The following is a 23647-nucleotide window of genomic DNA, read 5'->3' as shown; positions in this document are numbered from 1 at the left end:
TTCAGATTCCTTAAATGGTCTTGAACCTGATCTTCTCCTACAGCTGGTGATCACACATTCTCCCAGTACCTGCCTTTAGCTTCTGCAACTTAGGCAAAGTACATGAAGTACTTGCTGGTAAAGACTGCGGAAAAAAACTCACTGAGTACCTCAGCCTTCTCCATGTCCCAGGCAACCAGGTCTCCCATTTCCTCCTGGAGAGGAACTGGAATACAGAGTATGAAAGAACAAATCTACACAAGACTTGCTAGTCACTGAATGTGTTTATGATTTCATATTTACAGTTTGCCAGACCACTACTCTATCACAGGCTGTGACAAAATACATAATTTCACCAGAATTTCAGTTAGTTCTCAGTATTATCTCAGTGTCTGTATTCCAGAAAACTTATTTTCCAGTGTTTACTTTGTATAATAAAGACTGTAAAACATATGTCTTACACTTCATACAGTAATGACTGTAAAACCAGTATCATTAGAAAAGTAGAAGTCTCAGTTAAGAAAATAACTAGGAATTCAACACAGGCCGTAACTGAATCTGGAATATACCACATATAAATACATTTGGTTTCTTATTTTCTCCATCAAATTTCTTATTAATTAAAATACTTGTATTTGAGTTGAAAACAAAAGAGTTTGATTTCATTTGAGTTTAATGCTGTTTAGCAGATCTGATTTCGAAATCAACATCAGTACCAATTAGCCCTGTACAAGTGATCAGGCCACTATGGCAATTACAAAACATTCAAGTATGGAATTTTAACTTCAAATTTTTATTTTACTTCTGTCATCCAGTTCTGTCAGAATTTTAATACCCTTTTAAGTTACATTTCATTATACATTATGAAAGTGAAACTGAACAGATACAACTGTAGACATAAACAACAATTTATTTCTTTACTGGGATGATTCTGCAATATCCTCTCCTCCTGCCTATTCACATCTGCTCTCTGACTGGAAAATTTTCAGACACTTCCTTTCAAGTGTCACTTCTTTGCCGTAAATTCACTAACAGAGCAATCAAGTGAAAAAAAACCCTTGTCAAAAAAAATAACCTGTAAGTAGTGTTAATCACTTTGGAAAGTACATTTAACACACTGAATACACTTAAAAATTAGTTAGCAAATGATCCATCTCTACACATAATCAATATTTCTAAAAACCATGAATTCAATTCTGAAATGGGTACAACTTCAGAGAAAATATCATCCTTACTTAAAAAAGGTTAAGACACTCGTGCATCTTACTTCATTATTCCACATCTTAAAGCTGCAACATATTTCAAAAAGTTATTAAGTAGCACTGAACAGACAGTGTCAGTTTAGGTTTTCCATGACTATTTGCATAATTAAAATGAACTAGCCATGAACTCAAATTGAAATCTTATCCAGATCCTACTGAAATAATGGGCCTGCTGCAACTGACCTCAAAGCATAAATAATCATGCCCTTCATGCCCTATGTACTCTTATACTCAGCCAATCTAATAAAATGTAGCTGTAAAGTTGAGCTAAATAGTCCAGACTGATGTTTAAAATGAGAAGAAAACATGAAAAGGTAGTATATATTCACGTGTGGTGAGAGACAGAATTCATGTAATAGATCACAAATATCAAAATTGGTGAAAATCCAGGGAAGAAACTGGCCTAATATGCTTCTCTGGATTGTTAAAAATGAGGAACAAAAGCTGCTCACTAGCGTATGTATTATTCTATCAGTCACTGTAGGTTATGAAAGTAATAAGAGCCCCAATATTGTACTTAAGCAAGAGCAGGGAAAAACACCAAAGAATGCAAGAATTCTACTCAGACCACTTAGAAAAATTAAAAATGAGAGATTTTTAAACAAGTATATGTTCTTAATAAAAAAAAGAAGGCAAAAGACGACATTTCTAACTGCTAGAAAGCCCTTCCTCAGATATCTGGCCAAGCAGCAACTGAGTGTTCTAACAGATATCCCGAAATATTACCACCAAACATTTCCTGGAAAAACTATAATTTGAATAGTTTTATGACCCTTTGTGCAACTCAGAAGGTGAATGCCTGGAAAAAAAAAAGGGAAAAAATAGATCATATAAAAGTATTTTTCACTGGTTTTTTTTCTTCTCTAGTCCAGTGTGTAAAAGGAAAAGTTTTTTTTGTAAAATAAAGGCACTAACATTCCATTACTATCAATAGTGTATGTAGTTTGGCATTTTATGGATTTATCCCAGTGCATTTTTAATTACCAAAAGTTTCATTGCCTCATTTAGAGAAAGACTTTAACTGAGGGCACTAATGAGTTGCATTGCCCGTGCTGTGTGCTGGTAGATATTCTCAAGTTTTCCAATTCAGAAAATTATCAAGTATGTAATCAGTTCCACTCAAAGAGCACATCTTAAGATATGTCTGTGGGACTACACCAAAAATTTCTGTCTTCAATTGAGATAGGAGAATATTACTTGTCTTTTTATTTAGCATCAAGTATTTCAATCAATCTCCCCCCCCCCCAAAAAAAAAGAGCTTTCAGACTTTAAGTCTGCACTCAGAACATGAAAGTCTGAGCTTTACTTCATGACATTGGTCACTCTTCTGGATTCAATATTAAATAAAGCACATTTTGAACACATTTTGTCCATCTGGAATGGATTAGGCAAACTCTGGGTATACCTTATACCTTTTCCATCCTTCGTCCCTCACAGACTCAAATTTTATACACTAAATCAGAATACACGTCTTGTAACTAACCAACTGTATACTAAGAGTCAATTAATGGCATCAGAAATTAAAAATAACAGCCTTTTTATTGATTAGAAAACATTCCACTCACATGTTGTGCTTGTTAATTAGCTGCAAATAATGTGCTGGTTGATATTTGCCATGCAATAAGCAGTTTTTCAGATTCACATTCTAGCTACTTTATTATTCCACTTGAGTTCCCTCAAATTCCACAGAGCCTACTTGGTTCCTTTCAGCTACAAAATCTAGGAATAAATTTTAAAGATATAACTTACCCTAATCTACCCCCTCAAAAAACAAAACAAAACAAAAAAAATCTCAGCCAAGAGTAGAAACCTGAACAACATTTCAGGCCTTATTCTGTTAATGTGGGGAAGAGAAATAAAAAAACCCACACAACAAGTTTATAACTTCACAGAGAGGAGAATTACAAAATATGCCAACAGATTTTATTTATTCTCAATTACTTCAGATTTTTCTCTATTGCCTGTGTCATCTAACTTGACTTTCTAACATCATTTCACAGTCTACAGCCTTTCACCTCTCAAAAGACATACAGGATATGGATAATTCCCCACTGAAACCTCTGAGTATGTTTCCTCCCCCTACAGGGGGCAGGATGTAGGGCTTGCAATCTTGTGTCTAAAGCGAATCATCTACAGCTGACCATGCACTGCTGTAAAGGCTCACAGTTGTTACACTGTATGTCTCAGTCACAACTCCTTTTTTGTCAGTCTTGGGGTAGCCATTCCAAAGAATATGCCTTAAGATAGCAAAGACCCTCAAAATGTTTTTGACACAAGAGTAAAAATATAAGAACTGGGACACTGGTGCCATATCTAGCAACATACTAATTTAGGTGGTCAGTAGCACGTCTCTAACAAGGAACATAAGGAACATAATATCATGTGTAGAAACCTGGTAGAAATATTCCTACTTTGTGAAGCACTGTAGAAACAAAATAAAATGCCTTACTCTCCTAAATGTGTTGAGCAGAGTCCTAGAACGTTTCAATTTTGTTTGCTTTTTCCCCCCAAATATATAATTTTGAATATGCAGATAAATTTTTTTTTCTCTCATATATCCCTTCAATTCCCTGAAAACAAATAATTTAGTGCTCTTATTTGGAAAGCAGGCTCCTTGCATTTTAAATATCTGCAGAGGCAGACACTAAGGGCAATGTATGCATCTTAGCTTTTCAAACCTCTCCCTCAGAGAAGTAATCTTGGTGACCAACATGGTCACCAGGAAACAAAGTCATGAAATACTGTTATAATTTTTGCACAAAAATCAAATAAGGAGAAACAGTCTCCTGTAGAAGCTTAAATTCAAACCAAGGAACACTAGAAGAACAAGCTGAAAGGCTACATAAAAAACAAGGGTGAAAACTGCTTAATAGACCAAGAGTCAAGTAAGTAAAAAAAATTAGACACAGAATTGTTTCTTAAAATAGGAGCTCTTCTCCCCAACAGAGGAAGAAGCCACAGGATAAGGATTGGAGACAAGGCTTCATGGGAATAGAAATGCTTTGGATGTACAGATTTATTGGATAAGACTAGGAAATTGTGCTCACTGACCAATGTGAGAATGACTTGTATTATAAAGGAGGAATCTTTGCAACAAGTTAAGAAGCCCAGAAAAAAGTGAAAAAGTGCCTCAGAAAACGAGCATAACAATTTTGGACCTGCAGGAAGAAAGGAATGTGCAAAGTCCTGGCTGGCTGGCCCCACTTCACTACCAAATGCCTTAACTAGTACAGAATCTGATGGGGAAATCTTACTTATTACAAAAGTATACTACTAACTATAGGAAACTGACATGCAAAAGGGCAACTATGTCCATTACACAGATTTCCTTTTACAACTGCTATACGGACAATGCAAATACCAAATCATCCCTGGCTGCCTAAAATCTCCTAATGTTATTTAAAAAATGAAAGGCATAATTGTGGTCAGCTCTACACAGATATGCAAAATGAAACTAGAAACTTTTTGCCCCTCTCGAGTATCTACTGCAATGCCAGAAACATTGTAGTTCTTAGATTATGAATCACAGAATTTACAGTTTAGAACTGCAACCATATATACCTTATATGTATCTTAAATATTCCTTCCATCCTCTTAGAAAAACTGGCAGCACTAGCCTGCACATTGGATGCATACCTCACAGACAAATGAAAGTGAGTATATCTTGCCTGTAAGGGCATTTGACTGAAATTGTGAAATTAATCTTGCACATATACAATAAAATAAACTAATTCTATAAAATTTCTCTCCTTGAAAGACTTGAAAAATCCACCAATTGTGTAACAATGCTAATGCCTCCCATATGGGCTTCAGTAGTGTTGCTAAAGACATTTTGCACACTAATACTGATGTTAATGCTAATACAAGCCATACCACACCACTTAGCAATACATTTACTTACTGAGTTACAAGTACAGTTGTACCTGGAAAGAATATAAGAGTCTATTATGAGAGAGCTCATTCACCGTCTCAGAATATTAACATGTACTAGCCCATTTAAAACCCTGAGAAATAGAAAAATTGGAACATCTATGGTACTGAATATTTTTACTCTCAGTCTAACCTGCAAATCAAGGTGTATATGATTTAATAAAATCATCACATGGCTCTGATTCTTTATTCAAGCAAATAAAGATTCCTGCAACACAGTGAATCAGTTCAATGGAGCTGTAGAATAAATTGTTGCTAAAGCAGTAAGCTGCTCATAAACATAATTCAAGTAGATTCCAATCCAAGTAAAAGAATTTTATATTTTAAGGTATTTTAGGTCATTAATTTCATGAAGTGTATCTACATAAAAGGATGCAGGTTTACAGTCTGAAAATTAATTCTAGTAAGTTTTTTGCAAGGAACTCATATATGTTCCTATAAAAGCACTCTAACTGCAAAGAGATAATGCTTTTGTCAAGCATAGTGAATTTGTTTTTCTTCTAAAATGTAAAACAAACTCATGGTATATGATGTTACCAAGAGATGACATTTCAACAATTTTTGAGAAGTACTGTCTCCTTAAGTAAGTGACGTTTCAAATGTTTCTCTGTTTAAAACAACTGTACCTTTAAGATCAAATTCTGTCCCTTCAGATACACACTTCAACTTTCCCCTGAAACCTTCCTCTCTTTGGGCTGTGTGTTATGCCTTTTTTATTTGATCTACTAACACACCAGGAGGCAGAATAATAACTCTAGATCTTCCCTCTCAGCAGCAAAATACTTTATTGCTGCAAAGTTAACTCAGTCAGTCAGACATAATTTGGAAAAACAACCATTTAGTACCTGGACAAATCAAACTAACTATCTTGAGCTATACAGAAATGTAGTACTAGAGAACTCAATGTGTTAAAGAAAAAAAATAGGCATTTTAAATTTTTTTTTATCTTCTCCATCCCTATTACAAAATGTAACCTAGAATCCAGCCCTCTGACCCTTACCTTTCCATGCAGGTACACAGGACAAGGAATAGTTCTGTTCATAACATATAGTTAGTCAAGGTCTTGGTAAGGAATTCCACAATTCCTACTTTATAATCTTTAAGATTAAGAGAAGGAAGTAACTTACAGAAACGGAAGGAAAACCGGCTTAAGTGTTCTTAAAAAAAAAAGTAAAAATAAAGTAATAGTGTATACTGTACCTCTGAAGTTCTGTGTTTTTGTAATCTATGGAGACTCTATTTTTTAGAGTTTCTGAAGAAAGAAAAAGAGGAAGCAGTCTACCAAGGAAGGATAAAAAAAACAAATCACCAAATAATAACTAACTTCAAAAAGGCAAAGAGATACCTCTAATGAGGTGGGATGCACAAGACTCAAAATTTACATGCAATCTTAATATGAAAAATCTGACAGTGTGACCCTTTTTTTTCTTAAAGAATTTGAGATTAGAGAATCATAAAAGTTTTCCTCCTATTTTTATTATTTTGTACTATGAAATAAATTTAAAGATTTACTAGATTTACCTAAAGTCTTCAAGAAAAAAAGACAACAGTGTCTTACCAGCATTACATCGTTAATCAACTTCATAATAAAACCTGTCTGCTTAGCATTCTACTTTCACTTGTCCCCAAGAACCCAATTTGGACAGTTACAAGATAAAACATTGAAGTCTGAGACTTAAACATATTCTCCAACAGAAAAAAGGTAGGTGAAATTTCAAAGACTGAGCACTACACAATATAAGGTCTTACCTGCCTTATGTTTAATTAGCAAAGAAGTTTTCCAGAATTCCCTACCCACTTAATAACATACGCACCCTGCATACTGCAGGGTAGCTGCAGGACCACAACAGAGAAGACCATACACCAAGCACACCAAACACAGGTAGGCTCTTGTCCAAAGACTGGTGGCTTAGTAGGCATGGTAACATCTCCATGGGACTTATCAATAGATCAGTTGGGATATCCCCATGACAGTGAGACTACCTGGTTTTAGCATACAGCTTGTTTAGGGGCAGACAGCCCTAGGGAATCAGCACCCTTAATATTGTTTTTCCACATCAGAGCATGCCACCTTTGAAAGCAACGTGAAGGAATTGCTAACAAAAGCTGAGGTACTGCCTTCATTTGCACAGTTGAAGACAGTGACTCCTTTTCTTAAAACCTTTGCCTCACTTTTCAGATAGACTGGTGTAGTTCCAAACTTTAAATACTTGTCTAGGACTAGGTAATACTTTCAAATACATCAAACTCCTTACTGAAATATCTGGGTTTAATCAACACAAAATGTTAAACTGAAACTTTCCTACTTTTCATAAAATAGAAGTACACAGTGACCAAAAATTGGTGCCAGTGTCAAATTCAATGAAAATGTAATTACTTCATACAAAGCAGAGCAGCATCAGTGGGGCAGATTCAGGAAATTGCTTTCAAAATACTATTAGAGTGGCTAAAAAGTATCTTAACATTTGGTAGTAGAGGTTCAAGTTCCTTTGTGTAGAAGACCTTTCTGGCGCAGTACAAGTTTAAAGCACCATAGCTATATCCTTCTCTCTCACATACAATGCCTTAACTGTGGTTCCTTAAGTGAGAGATAGGAAACAGAATGAAAAGAAGTGTATCACCATTTCAGTAATCCATTTAGAAATATTAAAGCTAATGGATTTACATCTTCATATTAATATATATTTGTCTTTACTCCTTCCAATCTAAAAAAGAAGTATCTTTTCCTCAAATATGCTGATTCATTTTATTAGTATAAGCTAGAATAGCTGTCAGTTTCACTAAAAGCCTGATTGATCCAGTCAAAGTGATTAGTGTAGACTTTGTGATAAATGAATTAATACAAGCATTTTATTTTGAAAGCATATATAACTGAACTTTATAAAGGCAGGTATTACTAGCCTGCAGACACAACATTGAAGCACTCTGTTGATTTAAAAGATAGGTATATACTTATAAGTGTAAACTTCTTAGAAGTAAATTGGAAAGTTACAGAAGTATTCTTACATGCTTTTTAAAAGACATCATACACATGCTACATACTTATACAATTACTAAGCCTCCATAATGAAGAGTAAAAAAAAGGTCTTTAGTATTTACTGCTCTTTGATGAAAAAACATAATTCTCAATAGGTATTATTCATGTTCTCTGAAAACTTGCTCCTCTTGCAGATAAAGGCCTGCAAGTTAGCACTGACTTAAGCTTTTTGTCTGGAACACAGAACCATTCATAACCACACTGGGAAAACTGTACCAGAACAGGGAAGCCAGTACAGACCACACAGTAATAAAACATGCTAAGGCACGACAGTGAAAGAAAATAACTGTGATTTGCGGAGCCAGAACAACACCAATGAAATGTCAGGTTACTCAGCCAAAACAGTACAAATATAGTGTTGCTAATGCAGCTTCTACACATGTATATTGAGAGTCTTCAACTGACACAATCATACCACCTACAGATTACAGTTTTTCACTCACTTAAATTATACCAGTAAAAGCTTGATGTGTAGCACAGCTGTAAAGGTGTATTTAATTTCACCTGTGAGCAGTCCTAGCGAAGGAATTACTTGTATGCAAAAAAACTCAGCATAAACAAAGGCCTCGGGGAAAAATTAAGACCTTGGGATGTAACTGTATTTTATTTTTAATTTCATTCTATTTACTTTTATTGGACTTAAATATTTTTTTAAACTTCTTGGACTCTAGCAGCAACCTGAATCTATCATTTTACCATTCTGATTTTTACTATGCAGTATTAAAGACCACACATAAAAATTATATTCAAAATATGAATACAAAAATACATACAAGCTAATACATACATTCATTAGCTTTTATTTCCTCTCAAAAATAAAGATTTGTTCCTTAAGCAAAACAAAGCAACAAAAATCACCACCTTCCTACAAAAAAAAAGCAACTTTTACTACTTTTATGCAAATTTTAGTGATTTATTTAAATCACTATTTAAGTTTTCTCTGCAGTGAATGCAATGACTCCACAAACAGATTATATACAAAGCAGTACAGAACTTGTCCTGGAAAGCAGAAATTATAATAAAAAGATCCTCATCCAAGTTCGTGCTGCTGCACCTGCTGCTACTTAAATAAAACAGAAAAGAGTAAATAGTGTCCTTGAACAACAGTGAAACTTATCTCCTAATAGAGTAGAGTTGCCTATTCCCAACTGCAAAGGACAGACATGAATATGTTTATCAGGATTGCAAGATGACAGTGTAGGCTTTGTTGAATTCATTAAAGTAATAGTGAAACAGATGCAAACACGTGGGCACATATGCAGGCTTTGAAGTTACCTATTTAAACTGTCAGTTCTCATCTTAATTAAGCATAATAAATAAAACCAGCCACAAAGCAGAGTCTCATATTGCCAGAATCTGCAAGAACCTGTTTTCAGAGAAATACTATTACACTGGCTTGAAATTCTTACAAACACATTATATATGGTCAACAAAGCATTTTCCCAACTGTTTTGTTCTCTGCAATCTTATGAATTATTTTCCATTATAAAAGTATAAAATGGTCAATAGGATCCATCTTTTCTACTGTAATACTTTGCATTGGCAATTGTGAAGTGAAAATAACAGCAGAAGCAAGTGATTTGCAGATCTTACTTTTCCAAATTCTTAATCTATACTTAATAATCTGACACATTTAAGACAAGCCATCTATTAATTTTCCTCCTTTTAAGGTTACCTACCAATTATATTACTTTGCCTCTACACATACATATGCTAAGAACAAGAAAACTACAGAAATAAAATAAACACAATACTTATAATGACCATACCTAGTAATAAGAACCGCATTATCATGGTGGGCAATCCCATTTTCTGGAATGGTGTTTCCATCACTTTGGTGGGAGAGAATGGATTTCTGCCACTTACAGAAGCTATCGAGGGACTTGTCTGCATGGTGGTTTATCTCCAAGTTTGGCTGCAATACAACATGCATACCAGAAATGTTCCAAACAAATTACTAAGGTCAGTTGTTAAGCCTTTTGAAAACTAAAATGGGACTATAATTAGAAGCAGTGGTTTCTAGGAATAAATTCTTCTTGCCAAATTTTATCTCTGTAAAATCTGACCCCAAGTTCAGCTGTGTATTACTGAACTGTCATTCTTTCCGCTCCAACTTTAATAATCATTATGTCAATACAAAAAAAATCAAAATACAGATCTAAAAATAAAACTGACATCCCCAAAGTTGTAATAATATTCACCTGAAGTAAAAAAAGATATCTTTGAGATGATACACGAGGAATATTCCTTTGAACTGCTTCATCTTGATTAAAGCAGTGAAAATTACATGATAGGTTTTGTACTCAGAGGCAGCCACTTCAAGCAATAATTCAATGAACACTATATTACACAGTAATGTAACCCGTACTTCAGAGGTATAAAGCTCAGTGCAACAGCTCTTACCTGATCTTCAGTGAGGACAATCAAACGCGTCACTATAATATTCACAACGTTTCCTAGACTGGAATCACGATAAAGTTTGGCAACCTGACCTCCAGAAAATAAGAAAAGACACAAAGTCAGACAAGAAACACTACTTGCTTCCTAAAGGGTTAAAAGTTAACCCAATTTCCTCACTTAATGTAATTCCATAATTCTAATTATCATCGTCATCAAATAAGAGTTAATTTTTTATCAAAAAATGACCATTCAGTTAAAAGAACTTCTTGAGTCGCACTTTTCAATCAAAACTGTTTATACTTCTTATAACTGTTCCATAATTCATCCAGCACAATAAGTATTAAGAGTGTTGACATAAGAAGAATAGAACTGTATAATCTGAATGTAATTTGAATTCAAAATTAAAGACAACAATTTAAAAGTGACCACAACATACTTCTTGACAGAAAAAGTACTGCATTTTTCCCATAATGCCAAGATTTTTCAATATTTTAACTATTAATTCCTGCAAGTTAATACATATATTAAAGTATTATTCATGGCAATAAATAAATACTTGACAGGTCCTTTATCATTTCGGTACATGCATATTGATATGAGCACAGAGAAGGATGAAACTTACAATATTCATTACACTCAAAATGTAGTGTTCAATGTCTTTGCGACCATGGTATCCCACCATCATTTTGTCTGCTACTACCAGTGTTTCCACAAACCGTTCAAGGCTTACAGATCTCTTCTGTCGACTATGACTACTCAGTGTGCCATTGACTGGAAGTGAAGTTCGAAAAGCAGATGCATCACTCATCCACCAAGGTTTGCTGCTTCTTGTGAGGTCTTCTAGGAACCAAAACAATTAAACACTTCAGAAGCCTCACTAGTAAAAACTCATTCAAATGCAGCTGCTTTATGTTGAGATTACCATCCTCAGGGTTCTGAAGTCTTTCTTGAGGCAAAGAAAAATTACATTTTTTTAATTTTTGTTTTTAAATAACTTATATAATAGAAAGCCAACTTTGAGCTTCAATATTCTCGACTCTCCTTAACTTGAACTAGGATGAAAAATTATCCATCTTCTCTTAACAGGTCTGATTCTGCACATTTACCTTAATACTGAAGATCAGTTATAATTAACCACAAGCACACTTCAGAATTTTAAAAATAAGAACAAGACAGCTCTAACATTTGGAAAAAAAATACTACGAACCAAAAATTAAACATTGACATAGAAGATACCAAATTTACTAAGGAATTAAACAGGTTGATAAGGTACCAAAACAGGTTTTTTCCCTCCTGTGAAAGTCTGCCATTTTTAGGCCTTTATGCTTACACGCCTATCAGTTTTCAGGCCAAAAAGATCAACTTCCCATTCAGAGGATTATCAGATTACGTTTTATCTACCTTGTGAATTAACTATAATGGGAAGTTTTAAATGGGCTGGCATGGGATAACTGATGTAGTTATTTTAACACTAATCTTAGTTCAAACATATTGATTCATGCTTTTCCTTCAGGTAAATATATAGAAAAAATATTTCTTGCATGCAAGAGATTGATTACTAAAAATACAAAGAGTTGTAATTAACAGCAAAACAAACTCTACAAACTTGTTTGAATTTGAATTCCTGTCCTCAGTACAAACTTGAATCCATCCTTACCTGATAAACTGGCTTTATTGGCGTGTAATAAATATCACTTTTCCACAAGGGCCAATACAAATCTCCAGTTAGAGATAATAATATAGCAAAGCATATTATTGGGCTGGTTTTATCTAAGTAGGGTTTCAAAATATCTAAATCCTTAATATCTAAATATCTAATTTTTTGCTAGTTACAGAGGAGCACAAGAATATTAACAGTTAGACACATTAAAAATTGTCTGAACAGGACTGCTCAAGTGAGCAAATTCTGAGATGCAACCTTATATCTACTAAAACAAGGTCAGCTAAGGATGAGTTGAGATAGAACCAGTACCTCCCACAAAAAAAGCAATTCATTATGCAATTCAACTAAGCACACTATTTTCAAAGAGCAATAAGTACACTGCAAAGAATGTATGTTCAGGTCAAAACCAGGAATACAAAGCTTCAGTGTTCCCACTGCTGAAGTGTTTCGTAACTTCTGAAGGCACAGTGTTGGCTTTAAAAGGTGCATTTTTCAGAAAAGTCAAAAAATGAAAATAAACCTGATAGTTGAAAAATTGTCAATAACAAAACTGTCCTCATTCTGCAATGGGTATAATCCATTCTAAAAAAAAACTTTACCAAGTATTAAAGCTTGTTGTGGATTCTAGAATGACTACTAAATTTTTCCTGTTTTTTCACTTTTATCATAGAAAAATAAAAGTTGCTTTAATTGATCAAAGATTTTCATCTCACTTAAGCAGTGACTTAGAAATGTCTGGAATTTTCTCTGACAGCTTCTGTATGAAAATTTTTAAAAATTCACTCTATTTTTTAATAACACATGCTGATGTTTCTGATGCCCTTGGAGTGCGAGTATTCTAGAAATGCAATACTGCTTCCACATTATTTCATAATTTCTCACTCAAAGATGCAAATCTATTCTAAACACTTGAAAACCAATGACCTCATGCAGAAAACTTTCAGAGAAAAAAAATATTATTCTGGACTCATCTTGATAGTATCTTTCAAACAAAGGTCTCAGAAGACTTCACAAAAATAAACAATTCTCATTTGCTTATCCAGAGGAGAAGCTTAAGCTTCAGCTGGTCTCAAAGTAATAAGAAAGCTGGAAACAATCCTTGCACTTCAGGATTTATTAGTGCTTATGTTGCTTTACTTTAAAAGCACTAAATAATGCTGACTAAATTCTTCAAAAACTTAAAATGTAACAATAAAGGCCTACAATTTATTTAACAAAACTAGTTACGTGGCAAGTGATATCATTTTTCCACCATATTTTTAGGTTAAAAAAGAAAAAAATTAAACTTCTTTTATATCAAACATAGTTACTGGGAAGTAAAAACAGCAAAAATAGAAATGACAGACAAAGCAAAAATAAACCAGAAAAAACCACTGTAATTAACCCCCAAGTAATTAGTGCAAAATATGGAATTAGGTTTTAAACTGTAGCTTAAAAGAAATCCAAATCCACATACAGATGGAGTTCACAACCATGGTAACCCAAGTTTTCCTAAGTCAGTCTTCTAAAGACATCGGGTGAGGTTCAAGGTGGAGAGAAAGAAGCACAATCAGAAAAAGATCTCAAAATGCAATAGCGAACTACTCATGCAACCATGACAATACTTTGAAGTAAAACATTATGCTGCTTTTTTCTAAATATTTTAGCACTGTTATTTCATGCATTTAACAAGTTTTTACTTTATTTTAGAATACACTAATTGTAGAGTCTGGCATGAGTGTAACCACTACATAAATCAGCATATAACAGAGCTATCTGGAAATAATCTGCCACTCTGCAGCTTTCATATGTCAACTCCTGTTGTTTTTCAATCCTATTCGAATACAGCATTCTGCAAGATAATCCAGTGGCCTCAAAACCCATTGAAGCAACTGGAATTTGGCAGTGGACAACTTCTTACCAAGGCCTTAATGATTTCAGCTGTTTTAAATAAAACAGTTAATCTAGTGACAATACATACAATCTATTCCATGTTCTTATCTGAATGTCCTGGCCTCCCCAATTTTTCTCTTGTATTAGTTACCGTAATGCTACCATCTACTATGAAGTAGTCCATCACTTATTCATCCCAACCAATTCCAAACGTCCTTTCACCAAACTCTGTACCCCACTTTCTATCAGTTACTGTAAATTTTCTCAGGAAGGTCAGAAGTAACATTCCCCTTGTCTCTATCAACATTTCAGAATCTTGATCACTCCTCTGGTAAGAGAAGAGGTACACAATAAATTTAGGTCTAGGTTACAGTAGGGGAAACTTGACAGAGTGAATAGTGGCACAGCTACTCAAGCAGATTCCTCCCTGAATACAGTACTGGGAAAATTGTTCTAAAGGTAAAGTTAAAATCAGTCTCCAGACAAAATAAATGATATCCTGCAAAAAGGCAGTTAAAGCTTTGTTATGATTGCATTTTAAAACACAAAACTGGACTGTTGAAAAGTTCCAAAACCAGTCAAATTCAGTGAAGATGACTGTATAACTGGTTTTAAACCTGGGGTGTGAAAGCTGCAAAACTGAAAATTAATACTGGATTTTAGTTTTTAGCTATTTTAGTTTTTAGATATTTGGGGATGCATGTCCCTCTAGGATAAAGCTGCAACAGAATCACAAAATTGGAAGGAACCCACAAGGATCATCAAGACCTGCACAGGACGGCCTCAGGAGTCACACCAGGTGCCTCATAGTATCATCCAAACGCTTCTTGAACTCTGTCAGGCTTGGTGCTGTGACCACTTCCCTGGGGAGCCTGTTCCAGTGCCCAGCAACCCTCTGGGTGAACGACTCTTTCTATCCAACCTAAACCTTCAGGCCATTCCCTTGGGTCTTGTAACTGGTCACCAGAGAGAAGAGATCAACGTCTGACCCTCTTCTTCCCCTCATGAGGAAGCTCTAGACTGCAATGAGGTCTCCCCTCAGTCTCCTCTTTTCCAGGCTGAACACACCAAGTTCAGCTCAGCTGCTCCTCATAAGGTTGCCCCTCAAAGCCCTTCACCATCTTTGTTGCTCTCCTTTGGACGCTCTCTAACAGCTTCATATGTTTCTATTTTCTGCAGCCCAAAACTGTCACAATATTCAAGGTGATACTGCACCAGTGCAGAGCAGGGTGGGACAATCCCCTCCCTTGACTCACTGGTGATACTTTGCCTGATGCCCCCATGGACACAGTTGGCCCTCCTGGCTGCCAGGGCACTACTAATTCATATTCAACTTGCTGTCAACCAGGACCCCCAGGTCCCTTTCTGTGGCAATGCTTTCCAGCATCTAGTTCCCCAATTTGTGTAGGAACATCTGGGCTTGCCCCATCCCAGGTACAAAATCCAGCACTTTCCCTTGCTGAACTTCATAGGGTTGGTGATTGGCCAGTCCCCTGATTTGTTGTGGTCTCTCTGCAGGGCCTCCCTGCATTCGAGGCAGTCAACAGCTCCTCCCAGTTTTGAGCCACCTGCAGACTTGCTTAGTATCCCTTCCAGTCCTGCATCCAAGCCATTTATGAAGATGTTGAAGAGCAAAGGGCCTAAGATGGAGCCCTGTGGAACCCCACTAGTGACAGGTCACCAGTCTGATGTCACCCCATTCACTGTTACCCTCTGTGCTTGACCCATGAGCCAATTGCTCACCTACCATATGATGTGTTTATCCAGCTGTGAGCTGGATATTTTGCCCAGAAGGATCCTGTGAGAGACAGTATCAAAAGTTTTACTGAAATTCAAAAAGACGGTATCAACTGGCTTCTCCTGATGAACTAGCTGGGTTACCTTGTCAAAAAAGGTTTGATAAGCAGGACTTTCCTCTCATGAAGCTGTGCTGGCTGTAACCAACAACTGTGTTGTCTTTCAGGTGTTTTTAGATACCTCCCAGAATAATGTCTTCCATAACTTTACCAGGCAGCAAAGTGAGACTGACAGGCCTGTAGTTTCCAGGGTCACCCTTCTTGTCCTTCTTGAAAATCGGAACAACCATCCCTACAGATTTGTAGGGATCCAGCTGGAGCAGCAGGTCCCGCACAATTTCAGGATTGACTGCAAGTTGGTCATTCTCACAGTCATGGTCCTCCAGCTCAGGACACTGAGACCCCCTTGGTCCATCATCCATGTTGAAGACATAGGTACATAAAGCATTAAACACCTCTGCCTTGTCTCTGTCCCTGTTTGTGAAATGACCATCCTCAGCCTGTAAAGGGCTGGTGATATTTCTATACTGCTGACTGCCATTAATATATTTGAAAAAACTCTTTTTATTGTCCCCCACATTTCTGGTCAGCTTCAACTTCAGCTGAGCTTTGGCAGTGCTCAGAAAATAAGTTTAAAAGGTTTTAGTACCCATGAGGGTAAAACATGTTATCTGGAAAAGTAAGACCTTGCAGTCTTGGAGGAGAGCAAATTTTTTTAGACATTTTCATGAAGCAGAAATAATATACAGAACAACAGGAACAGCAGAAACTGAGATGAATGAGCATCATGTTAGGCTTGTAAAAAGCAGTGCTTTAGTATTCCAGTAATTAAGGACTTTGGGACACAAAGGATCAGGAAGTGCACAGGAGCGTCCAAGAACAAAAGCATCATCAAATATATAAAGGAATAAAGGCTGAATATTACACCAAGGTTTATAAAAAATGCATGCAAGATGCAGAGTTCTGATCAACCTATGATCCATGTGACAGATAACACCAGAAATATCTAAATACAACCTGACAAAACTAGCAGCTACTGCTTCATGACTTGAAGGAGAATGACATCTAAGCATTAGTCTAGAAGATAAGATCTGGTAGAGGCTAACATTCTTTCTTTTTCAGGGGATATAATAATGGTAAAAATTGCATCTTCCTGTATTTCGGAATCCATCCACTTACTTCAAGAGGTTAAAGTGATAGTTCTCCCTACAAAATGAACATATATTAGTGCCCTTATTTTACAATCAGTTAGCAGGCAGTAACAGTTAAGAGACTTGTTTTGTAGTATGAGAAGCGTGCAGATTGAATAATGCTTCCAAACTAAAACAGAAGTTACATACATGAAGTCTGACATTCCATAAACACATTTAACAGAAACCCTCAGAACAAACTGTCTCCCAAGAATGGGGGTTTGCAGGCAATCTGTACTGCAAGCTTAGTCAGCTGGTGCCAGTAAACATTCTAAACTCCAGAAGAAGCTGAAAAAGTTACATCAATGAACAGTGATATAATTTTAAGACTAGTAATTGTCCGCCTGCCCTGTGCATTGATTCTCATGGAATACAACCATTCAGGACTGAACAAGCTATTACTGAAATATAAACAAATGCAAGGTTAGAACATTTTTGTAGTATGTTAAAAACCCATTACTTTTGTGCTCTAAAATAACTTGTCAGATTTACTCCATGCTGTCTTCAAGAAGTTAGTTTTCAGCTTCAGTTTAAGCAAATGAAAATCACATCAGAGTACTTGAAAAGTGTATCTGTAGAAGTAACAACTACTTTACAAAGAAAATATCTCTCCATTAAAACTATATAATCCTTCCATAAGGCGCATGTAAATCACATATTTGACCATTGACCCACTGAACCAAAAAAACAGTACCAAAACACCATAAACAACTGTAAACAAGAAAGATGTGGACTCAGCTCCAAATGTATTGCTAATCATAATACTAACACATTTATTGCACACCAAGTTTCTTCCAATAAGATGGAACATTTACTAAACATTGAGCTGTAATACTCAGTCACTCAATAATGCTTTCCAGTTGGGGAATCAAGTACATTTATAGCACATTTTGAGAAAGCCTGTGCTCATTACTACCACTACACAACACAGGCATAAAACAAGACCTACTCCCACTGCCTCAGTTTTTGAAAGACAATATATTCTCAATCTGAATCTGAAAAAAAAACCAAACCAAAACTACTTTTCAATGAGACACATTACATAACCCAAAAGAAGGACTCCCACTGCTACATTCTCCACCATGTCTTTAATATGAACCATGCAAGATGCTAAAATACATCTTAAGTTATAACATTTTAAAAGGAATGACACTCATACTCCTTTACCTGAGACTCCACAGTGCCTGTGATCATAGAAGTGTTGCTGGTGCATAGTAGATTTTTTGTATATAACATGAGGATGACCGTTCTCGTAACTGTAGTTACTAGAATCTTCTGTTATATTCCTTAAAGGCTCAATAAAATACTCTTCATCTTCTGTAGCAATGACTCCATGCTTAAAGAAGAAAATAAGAAAATAAAAACTTACAAAAGACAATATAAAAGCCATATAAAAAGCTTAACTTTAAAAAACATTCTCTGTTAAGAAATCCACAGCTAGAAGCCAACACATAAAATAGTGCATAAGCCAGCTCTTCTCCGCTTATTTTAGTGTGGTGCCTAAAAACAACACAATGAGAAAAAAAAAATTATCACTGTCATATTGTTGGAGTTCTTTCACTTTTTTTTTTAAGATGTAGTAAGAAAGTAAGAAACATTCTCAACATATGACAAATAATGTTTTTACAGAGATGTTCCAAAACTACAAGATTCATATTCACATCAAGCCAAAATTGCATTGCTCTAATGGCAACACCAATATCCTGCTATGATGTCACACTGCTAGATGCTTAAAGCCAAACATTCCATCAAAGACAAACGCCATGAAGGATTAATTTCAGAACACATATTCAAAGAAACCATTCACTATTTCACATCTAGATGCTTAATCCAAAAACTGAGCTAGTTAATAAAAGTCAAATTATTTATATTATTATACACTGTCTACAAAGTATTTATTCCTTAAAAGGTCTTGCCACAAATCTAGCATATAAGAGTTGTTGCAGACTGTGCACTAGACCTCATTCCCCGTAACAAATGAACAGTTTTGCCTCATACTGTAGTGTAGAATAGTAGATATTCTATTCCCATAACTTTCACATTTGTGAACTCAGCTTCTTCCAAACAGGAAGTGGTTTATGAAAGAAAGGGGAGATTTCAGGCCAACTATGCAATTTCCTGAACCTTCAGCAATTAAAATTGAACTTTAGCAGAAAAACCAGGTTTGGGATCCTTCTGGATATAGAATTATTGGGGAATAAGCCCTGACAGAGTTCTACACCCATACCTGCTAAATAAAAAATTCTGATACCCGTATGTAGAAAATTCTGAATGGATTAACTTTCTACAGAGGGAGAAAGAGCTATTCTTCTGATAGAAGCCAGGGAGCAGGAACTTCTGCATTCATATCCTGACCTGATGAATCACAAATTTCTACCACACCTTTGATCTGTAAAGCAAGTACTTCTCATGAGTCTTTTTTTAAACCTCTACGATCAGACATAAGACCACTTGCTCCATATCTGCTCTAAATACATCATAAAGCTGTTTTCTAAGATCAGAGCTTGCCTTTGTACTCTTGGTCAAAGCTCTCGTCCTATTACTGTTGAGTGCATCATCAAATGCCTGCTGTTCTTCACTCCTGAAACAAGTAACAACGTAAAATTTACAAAATGAAAAATCCTGTGTAACACACCAGAAAGAAGTGTTTTCCAAATAGAGTTGTATTATAAATTGTGAAAACATATGTATGAACAGACTGCAGATTCCAATTACACATTCCTTACACTGCCACTGTAACAATAAGTGTTCTCTTCAGTGGTATTTTTCATTATGAACTCAATTTTTGACTCAAAAAGGTAACATCAGGCTCTATATTCACCTGGAAGATGCCAGTATGAAATTCCTCTCACAATGTCTTCTTGTTACTTGGAGTCTAAGAATTTATTAGAAAATCAATCATTTACTGGTATACTGCTGCCTAAATAGTATTGAAAATATAAACCAAATTGTAACTGGGTTTGCCAGATGTGCAGAAAGAACCTTGACAGTCTGGACTGCATCCAGTCTGGATGTCAGACATCTGAGTTCAAGTGAATTCTGAGCCATTATAAACTCTGATATTATATTCCCACAGGAAGAGAATCCTGCAGAGTGGTTCTGGCCAACACCATGAGGCTGTCCACTTCATGCCAAGCTGGAGGAGACAGAGGTACCATCCAGCCTGATTAATAAATAGTGGTAATTATACATATATATCCAAAACAATATTCTAAACACCAGTTTTGGCTTATAATCCACTATTTCAGCAAAACAAAATTTCCATTGAAAAAGGAGATTGAAATAATGCCCTTTTAAAGCATTAAAATGAATTAATTTAATTTTCTTTTTTGTTTTGCTATTGTATTTTAACAGTTCATAAATTAAACTCCTGCTCCAAAGCATCGGAAATATCATTAAGACATAAGAATGACCAGAAGAGTTTTTGACAAAATACCATGAATTTAAGAAACAAGTTGAACGCATCAAGTAGGTTACTACAAGGAACATTCCCAAGATTATTATCTAAAACAGATTGTTTGAGGTCCTGTGTTATCCAATACCACTACAGAGTGCCAACTCTTGCTAATATATATAAGGTCTGGTTCCAGCAGTTTGACATGCTCAGATAAATTTGTGAATCCACATGGATTCACATGGAGTTCCCTTAATTTGTGAAAAAGAATCTTTTTTTTGTCAGGCTGTCCAGCAGGGGCCTTAACCTCCTTCAGATGGGGGAGGTCCACCAGTTGCAGAAGAAACCAAACTATGGAGGACAAGTAAGCACATGCCTTCTCCACACAGTACTACTGTTTCACAATTTTTCCATGCCTTGAACCTTTCTAGACTTTAAAAGTATATCCATTTTTAACATAAAGCAGCAGTAATGGAAACAGCTGAAAATGTATCAGTGTTGTTCAGCATGTCAACAGCTGGCTATACACTTCAGTGTGGTTTTATGACTAAGGAAAAAGATTGCATTTGCTTACTGTTTTCTCAAAGATGAAAACAGTAGTGATCTGGCCTGAGACAGCACATCATAGAATCTAACAAGACAAACCAGGACAAGGACAGCTTGTATTTAATTTTCTGAATACTAAGGCTATACTGCAAAAAGATATGAGTACCAAAGATAGCCCTAGAGACACTGATCAAGAATACTAAATCCTTTTTAATATAATTTTTTATATTTATAAATTATTTTATAAATTACGTATTATTTTACATAAAACTCAAAAATACCATAGTATACACAATTCATAATATACATAAATAGATGCCTTCTTTAGAGTAAAAACAGCTTTCAAATGAGCTAACTCAAGAAAAATATGAGTAATTTAAACATATATGTATTTCAGAATACATGAAACAATCATTAAGTCTTCCAGCAAAACAGTTCCTACTTTAACCTACTAAGATCATGCTTTTAAGTCACAGTCGCCTACCTGTGCTTTCCATATCACTTCTGTTTGGATGGAGAGAACTGTGCTTCACAGCACAAATTTTACACAGTGCATGGAACTTCACATGCCACGGAAATATTGGACCTTTTACATTTAACATTTACTTGGGACCACAGTAGCCTCAAAATATTTCCTACTACTGATCCTTTCAGTTCAAAATGACAAAATTCTCTACTGTGCAAAACTTGTTTGAGCACTCAGTTAAGAGCTTTGACATCTGGCAGATGACAAAGGTGGGTCAGAGTGCAAAAATGTTGGGGGTTTGCCTAATTCCACTGCTATAGCCTCCAAAACTTCTTCGAGCCTTGCTCCTCTCAGAATCAGTCAAACTTCATTCCCTTGAGGTAAAGCTCTTCTCTGTTTAGCCAGTCTACCACCATTTCTTCTCTTCAGTATGACATACTCAGCTTAGGCGATGCCTCAGTCTTTTTGCCTTGTACCCAACGTTTGAAGGCCCTAAAATGCTGGTCATTGCAGGCTCTTTTATGATACGGCCAAACCTGCAATCCATCCACAAATGTAGCATTCACTACAGTAAATATGAGTTTGGAAGGCCAGCAAGCCTGCCAGACAAAACCTTCAATTTTCTCATATGATTGTTCACTGGATTACAGAGCTTTCCTCACAACTTCAGAACCATTTATAGCATAATCAGGCAACAGCAGATGGAAACTACTGGACTGAAACTTCAGTAAGTAGCAGTCTGTAATTCTTGGACACTTGGTAATGAGAAATATAGAGAGGTTGAAACAAGAAACAAGAGAGGAAAATGAACTGATTGCTTGTCACTTTTATTATAATGAAACTGAAAGCCCTCCTTACACTTACCAAATGCAAGCATTCTTCAAAGTCATACAATATATGTTAATTAAATCATGTTCTCACATGACCACTCTGCATAACTAAACAGAGGAACTCGAAATATTCAATAAGGGGAAGAAACAACCTATTTGTCAACAGTGAAGCTCAAGAGAACTAGAGTAAACGTAATGCATAAATTTTCCTTGTGAGCAACACTCACTGTTAAAAATCACTACTTGCTTTAAAATTAAAATGACTGGCTTTGATACAGATGTTAATCAAGGACTATTAGAATATGACTGGCAGTGACTTAGAGAACAAAAATCAAACTAGAAAATATGACAAATGCCTTAAGCACAACACATTCTGAACTATCAATAATTCTAAAACAAGTAATATTGTCTTCAATATTCATTGCCAATTGCTTTATGAAACATGTTCTTACCAGCAGCTGCATAACAAAACATTCATCAGTAGGAATCATCATTCAAAAATAACTTTGTGATGGATTTTTCTGAATGAAGTGGTAATTCCCATAGACAGTGCTCTGGAAGACCCTGGTAACACTGGATGAGTTTCTGTACAGTAGATGACGATACTAAGTCGAGCCTACTGTTGCATCCCTCTGCAGGATTCCAGCCACTCTGAGAAAGGTCCATGCGCCACCCCTGCTGCCGCTTCTGCACTATGACAGGAGTCTCACACACTTGTGACCACCAGGCCTTCCCAGGAGATGCAATGGACATCTGATACTTGCAGTCACAGGTAAAGAGGCATGACCTCGGAGAACTTGAGTGCCAGTAATGGTGTGTCTAGAGATAGGATTAAGGCTGCCTTAACACCCAAAAGACACACATAAGAGCTGATGACAACCACAATCATTGAAGACGATGATTTAACTGGGAAACACTCTACACTAAAGTTACCTTACAGATACTGAGTTAACATACTGGCACCTAGAACCATAGGCAGCTTCACTCCAGCAGAACAGTTAGGCTGAGGGCAAAGGGAAAACACGCAGCATTGAGAATGCTAAATGTCACCTCAGGGTGTAGGGCACAGAAGAAACAAAAAAAAGATTCTTCTTCACCATAACATCTTCCACGCTTCTTTGAAGAAAAGAAGTGCCATGAGGAGCAAGAGATGGGCAAAGACAGAAAAACATGGACTTTTTTTTTTTGCTTCATCCCACTCCTGTTTTCCTAACATGAAAGGAGAATAAGAGTCAGCTAAGCCAAGAGCAGGCATTCTTGGCTCACTCCCTTAGCCAAGGTC

General features: G+C 35.9%; 1 protein-coding gene and 1 long non-coding RNA gene across 7 annotated transcripts in view; one reads left to right on the top strand and one right to left on the bottom strand.

The window, feature by feature from the left end:
- The window catches only part of ADAMTS6 (ADAM metallopeptidase with thrombospondin type 1 motif 6), a 148212-nt gene that overhangs the window by 116393 nt on the left and 8172 nt on the right, over positions 1–23647 (bottom strand). For 5 of the 6 annotated variants that reach the window (XM_051788272.1, XM_051788273.1, XM_051788274.1 and 2 more), the window contains 4 exons: positions 18297–18465; positions 11231–11448; positions 10612–10695; positions 9978–10123 (listed from right to left, as the gene is read on the bottom strand). In XM_051788272.1, coding sequence (XP_051644232.1) covers positions 9978–10123; positions 10612–10695; positions 11231–11448; positions 18297–18465 — 617 coding nt within the window. The remainder of the gene's footprint in view (positions 1–9977; positions 10124–10611; positions 10696–11230; positions 11449–18296; positions 18466–23647) is intronic. The other variant, XM_051788277.1, reaches the window with a different exon arrangement.
- LOC127471443 (uncharacterized) lies at positions 19951–23048 on the top strand. Its single transcript, XR_007904652.1, has 3 exons — positions 19951–19963; positions 20206–20280; positions 23004–23048. It is a non-coding gene; the product is annotated as an uncharacterized LOC127471443 (long non-coding RNA).

This window comes from Manacus candei, unplaced genomic scaffold, assembly GCF_025592945.1.
Source record: "Manacus candei isolate 608988 ecotype Guabito, Panama unplaced genomic scaffold, ASM2559294v1 h1tg000024l, whole genome shotgun sequence".
In the NCBI taxonomy this organism is placed as follows: Eukaryota; Metazoa; Chordata; class Aves; order Passeriformes; family Pipridae; genus Manacus; species Manacus candei.
This window is presented reverse-complemented; position numbering and strand designations above follow the sequence as displayed.